This window comes from Cibotium barometz, chromosome 65 (assembly GCF_041138505.1).
Source record: "Cibotium barometz isolate CiBa-2024 chromosome 65, ASM4113850v1, whole genome shotgun sequence".
NCBI classification, from domain to species: Eukaryota; Viridiplantae; Streptophyta; class Polypodiopsida; order Cyatheales; family Cibotiaceae; genus Cibotium; species Cibotium barometz.
Genome location: NC_141110.1, coordinates 4,903,810 through 4,912,473, shown reverse-complemented (window position 1 = coordinate 4,912,473; position 8,664 = coordinate 4,903,810). Strand labels below are relative to the sequence as shown.

The 8,664-nt window shown below is 40.6% G+C and overlaps 1 protein-coding gene across 1 annotated transcript; it reads left to right on the top strand.

Annotated features, from left to right (window-relative positions):
- The first annotated feature begins 2,975 nt into the window (after positions 1 to 2,975).
- On the top strand, positions 2,976 to 4,179 carry LOC147602861 (uncharacterized). The gene is made up of 7 exons (XM_086797215.1): positions 2,976 to 3,075; positions 3,170 to 3,305; positions 3,391 to 3,462; positions 3,542 to 3,694; positions 3,796 to 3,864; positions 3,954 to 4,019; positions 4,122 to 4,179. The coding sequence occupies exons 1-7, from the start codon at positions 2,976 to 2,978 to the stop codon at positions 4,177 to 4,179; spliced, it is 654 nt and encodes a 217-aa protein (XP_086653341.1).
- The last annotated feature ends 4,485 nt before the right edge of the window (positions 4,180 to 8,664 follow it).

Here is an 8,664-nt window from a genome sequence, read left to right as displayed (position 1 = left end):
GGCCAACTCCCACATGTTTGCAAAGTTTGGTCACAATCGGAGCATGTTTAGATTGGTAATTAGGCTAGTGTGGATTTTTCAAGTCTCTTGGTGCTTACATTAGGACCTCAATGGAAGGCTTCTTGGGCCCTTTTATTTGGCAGTTTAAGGAGTCAAACCTTTTCTCTTAAGAAGAAACGTTTTCTAATTAGAAGCTTCAAAACGGCTACTTTATTCGAATTTGAATTTTGGAGGGAAAATGGAATTTAAAATCTAGCGGAAAAAACCATATCATGTAACATATCTATGGAAAGCTCTTGATGCGTAGATCACGGATCTATAATCTCCGCTCAAATCGGAGCTTGTATGTAGAAGTTATGGAGGTCCGAATATTGTAAAATTGCCTCCCCCCTTTTTGGGGGAAAAGTGCACCCTTTGACCACTCTTACACCTCTCTTACAAACCCAACATTTCAGTCCACATGGCAACCCCCCATTTGGCTATTCCTTAATCACCTGGATTAGGCTTGGGCAAATTAAAGAGCCCAAGAAGACCCCATTCACTTCCTAATGAAGAGGCCTTGGAAAATCCGGGCCATCCCTATACCATCGTACCGAAACATGCTCCGATGGGGACCAAACTTTTCAAACATGTGGGGGGGACCCACCCTTGGTAATAAGCGGCAGCCACTGCAAATTTTTCATGTCTCTTGGTGCTTAAGAGGCCATGGAAAATCTGGGCCATCTTCATACCATCGTACCCAAACATGGTCCGATGGGAACCAAACTTTGCAAGCATGTGGGAGGGACCCACCCCCACACGTTTGCAAAGTTTGGTCAAAATCAGAGCATGTTTGGTTTGGTAATTAGCGGCCAGTGTGGATTTTTCAAGTCTCTTGGTGCTTAAGAGCCCATGGAAAATCCGGGCCATCCTCATACCATCCTATCCAAACATGCTCTGATGGGAATCAAACATTGCAAGCATGTGGGGGGCCCACCCCCACATTCTTGCAAAGTTTGGTCACAATCGGAGCATGTTTGGATTGGTAATTAGCAGCTAGTGCGGATTTTTCAAGTCTCTTGGTGCTTAAGAGGCCATGGAAAATCCGGGCCTTCCCTATACCATCGTACCCAAACATGCTCTGATGGAGACCAAACTTTGCAAGCATATGGGGGGGACCCACCCCCACATGCTTGCAAAGTTTGGTCATAATCGGAGCATGTTTGGATTTGTAATTAGGGGTCAGTGTTGATTTTTCAAGTCTCTTGGTGCTTAAGAGGCCATGGAAAATCCGGGCCATCCCCATACCATCATACCCAAACGTGCTCCGATGGGAACCAACTAGGGACCACTAGAATCGGTCTGAATGTAGAGATTTGGCTAAATTAGAGGAAAAAAGCTCGAAATGGACTCTACTATCTCCAAAGTAGAGGAGACAAGAATACCATATTCTTGTGCACGTGGAACACTCTCTTTGGCTCTTTTCTTAATCATAAGATTAGTAAAGGGTCCTTTTTTAGGCATTTTTGGCCCTAATGGGATAGTTCTTTCCAGCTATATAAACCACAGAAAATCAGCCCCAATGGTTGCAGACTGAATTGGGTGTTGCTATAGAAATTGCTAAATTGTCAAAATTTTGGCATAACCTCATTTCTATTTGATGCTAAATCTCAATGAGTCATGGCATCAATACACATAGCTTAAATCATAGCATCATAGACTATCCAATTCCCATAGTGAATGTATTCAACCATTGTAACAATTTGCCAATGGAAATCTTTCGACTTGGTGATGATTAACTTGATGTAGCACGTTGATGCTTGCCGATCTCCTAGCCAAGCATTTCTCACTCCCTTACAAAGTTTCAATCCAAGGCAAGGGGTGAGGCCATGTGTTTACCACCTTGTACCTGAATCCCTTTTCGTACTGTTTTTCCAACGGCATTCATGGCACAGAGAGTTCGGGGTGCACTCTCCCTTGGCCTCTCCTTGAATGCCAAGGATACTCTCACACTCATCTAGATTCTGCAAATAAATGTTCTTGGGAGGTGCAGTACTAAGAAACCCTATGTATCATATGCCTTCAAGGGATATTAAAAAAAACCCCTTACCTATAATTTTTTCATAAAGAAAATGACTCTTTTTTTTTATAGACTTACGGGTTTTGTTCTCAAAATTGATTACAAAATCCCTTTTGTAAATGTATTTCTGTAAAGTTTCCTTAAAAAATTTGACTTACAAAACTTTTTCATTTGAGCTCACATGATATACTTACATATTTTTAGGTTAACCCCCCGAGTGTGTGTAACAACAATGTATATGAGATGTGTAAGCTTCAAATGAAGGATTGTAAAGCTTGCTTATATGTGGCATTTATAATTACATGCCCAATAAAAAGATCCATTACAAGAATTTGATCTTATTTTTTGTGAGGTTAAATAGGTTTCCACATACTTATTTAATGGCTTCAACTCCATTGCTTTGTTGCATGGTCTCTTCAATGGGTTTTTCAATGACGCTTGATGCACATTTGAGATGAGATTTCCATGCACTTATGCATAAACATGCCCCAAAATCAGTAGAGTTTTTTGGATTTAATGATCATAGCTTTATGCATGAGATTCCCAATACATCATGGTATGGCAAGATTAATAAGATTAAGAGGAATGAGAATATGCATTAGATTCAATGAAACTATAAAACAAAACCCTAATTTTGAAGATTTTTTGAAAGGCATTGGTCTTGCCCATAGGAAGCCCGAATTTCTTTATCGTTGGGTTCATTAATTTCACAATACAATATACTTACTAAGCTATCTATAAATTTATCTATTTGTTGCATAAGCATAAAAACAAAAAACAAAAAACTCAAAGACCCATCAAAAACTGTAATAATCCGACTTGGAGTCGTCCGCCGACTCCGCACCGCGGCACATATAAAACATCTTGATGCGAATCTAAGGGGATAACTCTCTTCGTCTTCACTACAGAACTGAAGATGGCTACGAATGCAGAATCGTCCACTTCCAAATGCGCCTGCGCCGTTCTTTTATATTTGCTGCTCTCGTCTGCGAGTGTTCTCCCTTCGGCGAGTTCCAGTGATAGTAGGGCTAGTCATCTAAACCTGCAAGCTGTCATATAATAAGCTATTGCCGTTGCCGTTATGTAATGTAGTTATTTTGCATGGTGCAGTGGACGCGCTGACGGCGTTCAAGGCTCGCATCACAGATGATCCCGACAACGTTCTGGCGAGCTGGGACCCGACCCTAGTGGATCCGTGCACGTGGTTCCACGTGACCTGCGACGACAACAATCGCGTGATTAGGCTGTGCGTTTGACACCCGCGCCCTGTGGTTGCAATTCGGAGGTAGAGAGTCGTCTGATTTGAGATAATTTGTTCTGTTAACTTGCAGAGATCTGGGCGACGAGGGGATCTCGGGCACGTTGGCACCGGAGTTGGGGACCCTGGACGCATTGCAAGATCTGTATGTAGGTTTTAATTCTTCATTTACTGGATGATGCTCATTCTGCTCCAATTCCTTGACATCGAGGACTGCACTGCAGTCACCTGTACAAAAACAAGCTGAGCGGGCCTCTCCCTTCTGAGCTTGGCAACTTGCACTCGCTGAGATCCTTAGATCTCTACGACAACCAGTTCACGGGACCCATTCCACAGGAGTTCGACCACTTTGAACAACCCCACAACCTCAAGTTCCTGTAAGACCTCCTCCTGGTTACATTTCTATGCTCCCACTAATGAGCCTCTGTATGTTTTCACTCGTCGATGTGACTCTGTATGGGGGTTTCGCATTGCACAGGCGCCTCCACAACAACCGCCTTAACGGAACCATTGCTGCAACCATAGGCATAATCGACCTTGTCAATTTGTAAGCTCCTTAATATCCTACTTTCTCAAGGTGTGCATGTTTCTTTGATTAAGCCATGTGTTACATATGTGCTCGTTATGCCTGACCAGCAACGTCTCCGGCAATGACTTCAGCGGTTTTTTGCCCACAACCTTCAGCCGTTATAACCTCGACAGGTTACAAATCTCTGAGCCTCTCTCTCTCTCTCTCTCTCTCTCTCACACACACACACACACATATTATTTATATCCTACTTACAACTATGACTTTGGCTGCAGTTTTTATCCTGGAAATTCGGATCTGTGCGGTGGCCCACCTATCAACAAACCTTGCTAAGCAATGACATGAATTGTCTTGCCTCAAGCTGAACGCATTTTGTCCAAGAAATTGTACAAACCTGAATGTATGCCAACAAAACAGAGAAACTGTTTGTTGTAATACATTGAACTATGACAATGCTGATAATCATCACCCTTGATCTGTTAGCGATCCTCCTTCTATTGATTAGGAAATGGTGTACTTGTATATTTGACATAAAGGATTAAAAACTGTACATGATGCACAAGATGTAAGTAGTTGGGTGTTTGATGATGCACAAGACATAAGATTTTAAAATGAAGCATGAAAGCTCACAGTCCGTGTTTGCTTATCTAAATTTGTCCTTCCTTGTCTGTAGAATGTGAATGACATCCATGCCTTTGCTAGTCACCAAAGTGTTATGCATAGTGGATTTGGTAGCGTGGCCACAATCAATTGGTTATATCTTGATGAATTATATTATATTTATTCAATGTTATCAAGCTAGATCAGTGAGGTAATTGAAAACTTCTTGATCTAAAATATCATGTTTGTTAAGGTTACTAAGGAAATTTGACAAAGTCATCCTTGTGAGGATCAATCATATTCATCATAGCTTTGAAATAAGGAATTTGGGCAAAGTCATCCTTATGAGGCTCAAAATCAGTAAGGCTTAAATCTTGCAAATTGTATACCAAATGGAAACCAAAATTTTCAAGGTATCACATGCACAAACTTTCTTTGAAGTCTAGTTCTCATCACCAAATTTGAAAATTCCTAAAAAGCATAAAGGATGAATATATGAAGAGATAGTACAAGAAAAAGAAACAATATGCACCCTTAAACAAAGTTAAACCCTTCTGACCACCCACAAGCTTTGTTTTACTAAAAGAAAAGAAGAGACTAAGCATCACTCCAAATCTCTCTCACAAACGTGAAACTTGGATGGACAATCTATGTGGAAATCACTTTAAGGGAATGATAGTGTACCAACAATATGTACCATCGATCCACCAGCATTTTCATGATCGCTTGTAATTTCACTAGTAACAAACACTCGTATCAGCACTTACCACTATTAAAAATATCTAAATTGGGCACTTGGCCCGTGTCCCCATAACTCCCCCGCCTTTTGTTCATCTTTGTTTTGTTGTAGCAGAAGAGCAGGCCAAAACTTCCTCCCTCTACTCCAAGCTCCACACAGAGACACACACACACTCTCTCTCTCTCTTCCTTCCTCACTCATGCTTCTTCCTCTACCTTTCCTTATCCAGTACTATAGGACAATAAAATACCAACATTTTTTCGACATGAAACAATTGCACTTTAAAACCCACGAGCATCTATGCTCACGTCCAAAAAAACGTCGCTAACAAAACATAGGAATATAATTCTTTATAAAACTCGGTATCCATGTCAAAACCGTCGTCTATACTACAAACGATGGTATGCCTGTTGAAATCAATGTACCTACCTCCATCCCAAAAACAAAGTATTTCCAAGCTTTTACTACTAACTCTTATACCCACACAGATACTGACTGATGTAGACATTTACGGATGCTTTTACCAACACACGTAGACAATTATCGACATTGATACCGAGGATTTTACTGATAGATGCAAGTGAATTATATATATATATATAATGGTTCATATAAGTATATTCTATACCTGGATACACCTAAATACACCTTTTGCTAAAGATTTGAAGAAAATGTTGGATTCAACTGAAATTTGACACACTTAAGTTGTCACCACAAGCAAAGATGTAAAAAATCAAGCCGAGTATCTAAATGCATTACTTGGTATCAAACAACAATGAGACATTGATACCAACTATTTGATATGTATACTTATATGATAAATGGATATATATCAAAAAATCGCCGCATATGCAAGTGACCTATACATCCCAAAAAGGGGTGCAAAAAAGATTTGTACAATTCCAAAACCAAAAAGATCTATACTATTCCAAAACTACACCAGCTAAAAGGTGTCCAATCTGTGAGCTCCCATCAACGAGGAGGCTCAGGTATTGCTCTCTGCAAAAACAATGTAATACCCATGAATTAGAATATATAAACTTATCAAAAACTTGAAATTTGCATTTGGTACGACGTACTTAACGAAACCATAGTGTTTCAATCAATATTTTCATTGTCATGCTCAATGCGCTCAAGCAAGGCATAAGTTCCATGCTTGAATGCATAACGCTCCTCTAACTCAGTAGCCTGGCATCCAACCACCCTCCATGAAAACAAAACATAAATAAAAATATTCTACTATACACTAGTTGCCATACAAATGAGAGGCTACAGAAAGCATGGATACTGACAATGTACTCATAAAATAAATCCCATCCAGCACTCCTAAGGTGCGAGATCCGCATGCGCTCTAGTCGCTTTGCCACTGCTCCCTCCCGATGCGAGTATCGTTGAGGATTTTTGGCATGCTTCCTCACCTCCTCATCCCACGTCTTCTGACCTCCTATGTTTCATACAATCTCTCATGAGATCGTAGATCCACGTGTTAGGCACTTCCTTGTTACTTGGGCCAATCTTGAACTCGCTCTTGTGAGTTGATTGCAAATCCTTGTTTTCTCTGTGATGGAAGGTGGAAGAATTTGCTTAAAGTGTTTTGGGCAAATACTATTTTGCAGAGTTCCCTGACATGACTACGCATCTCCACACACATCATCAAGTACTACCTTCCCTTCCTCCACCGTGTAAAGATGTTGATCTACATTAGGGAGAGGGCTACTACAAAAACGTCTACTAGATTGACGTGATGAGATGGGGGTGTTGACCACACTCTGTATGTGTGGACGCTCTCATGGTAGGGTAAAAGCATCTATGGCTGGGTGTAGGTGTGACCGTGGTGGTGGTTGATGATGGACCGGTACCGGGCTCGCCATGGCAAAAATAAGCTCTAGCCATGGCTACTTGCTCGGGGATGGCTTGTGTAATAAAAGCTTGAAATTGGTGAGGGCTCGTGATGCGTGGAGTAGGTGGTATAGCTGGCTGGGGGGTAATGCCGGAGGTGATTTGCGGGCTATATGTATGGTCCTCTAGCTACATATGTGCATGGATATGGTGGATATGCAAGTTATGATTAGGACTAATCAACTTCACTTTAAAAGCACAAAATCAAAATAATATGAAGAGATTAAGGAGAGAAAAAAGGGGCTTACCTCTGAGAGATTACGGATACATAGTAGTGATATACAACCTGCAAAAAAAACCCCAAAAAAATAGAACAAAAAACAACCTACAAAAAAAAGAAAACATGAAAGCAAGAAAGATGGAAACATAGGAGAGTGCAGAGATGCAGCACACTGAGAGAGAGAGAGGAAAACCGCAAGCTCACCGGGGGGAAAGGGGTTGAAAAAACGAGCAAAAAAGTTAAAAAAAGAGAGATTAGAACATTAAATCTACTAAAAATTAGGAAGGAAGCAAGATGCTAGAGTAGGAGAGAGAGAGAGAGAGAGAGAGAGAGAGAGAGAGAGAGAGAGAGAGAGAGAGAGAGAGAGAGGACATGCAAAAAGGAGGGGGATGGAGATTTACTCACCACTCATAAGAGAAGGGAAGCCAAAAATGAGTAAAACAAAGTCTGCGTTTTGGCTCTATTATTTTTCTAGTGTCGGAATATGCGTTAGAGATTTCATCCATAAAAGCGTTGGTAAAGAAGATGTTAAAAACATCGGTAAATGCATGGAAATACGTGTCTAGATTATTACCGACAAAATTATCGACATCATTTTTGACTATTTTTTAGACGTATTTTTTGATGATGAAAGATTATCATATTGTAAAAATGTATACAAGCTTTGAAATTTCTGGCCCCGACACATTTCCCAATCATTAGAATTTAATCTTTGGCCAACTAGTAGACTATGGCCTAATATATAAAGGGTCATTCCTCCTCTCCCAAAAAACATAAATTTATAGTCATGGGATAGTGTGAACACTACAAACATGGGGGGACACCCAAATGTATAGGAGAAATGCTTGTGCCCTTGCAAATCGGTGCAAGTACCAAATTTGCAAAATGACCGTGTAAAGAAAAACAATAAATGCATTACTTGGTGTTGCGATGTGTCCTCAAAATGAGCAACAGATCGATTACTTGGATCTTCAACCCGAGCATAGTACTAGATGGATAACGACACAAGCAAGTATTAATCAGCCTCATGTGGTGAAGAAGAGACTATGGTGGACTCTCTGATGTATTTTGAACAAGACATGGATGACATGATAGACGCCCTACATGACACAAGGGATATCGAGCAAGAAACAACATAGGAGATGGGCAGTGTCCATCGACGTATGGAGGAGACCTTAAGAGAAGAGAAAGAGTTGCATAGGCTGGCTCGTACGCCTCTGTATCATGGTTCACATATATCTGTTTTGCGTACATACCTCGAAATTCTAAACTTGTAATCAATATTTGGATGGTCCGATACTAGCGTGTAAAAACTTTTTTGCGTAAGTACTTATCAATGGAGGAAAGGGTCCACAAATAG

Coding starts and splice junctions, on each gene's coding strand:
- LOC147602861 (XM_086797215.1), top strand. CDS start 2,976: ATGGCTACGAATGCAGAATCGTCCACTTCCAAATGCGCCTGCGCCGTT. Junction 3,076..3,169: donor TCTCCCTTCGGCGAGTTCCA/GTGATAGTAGGG, acceptor TGCATGGTGCAG/TGGACGCGCTGACGGCGTTC. Junction 3,463..3,541: donor CTGGACGCATTGCAAGATCT/GTATGTAGGTTT, acceptor ACTGCACTGCAG/TCACCTGTACAAAAACAAGC.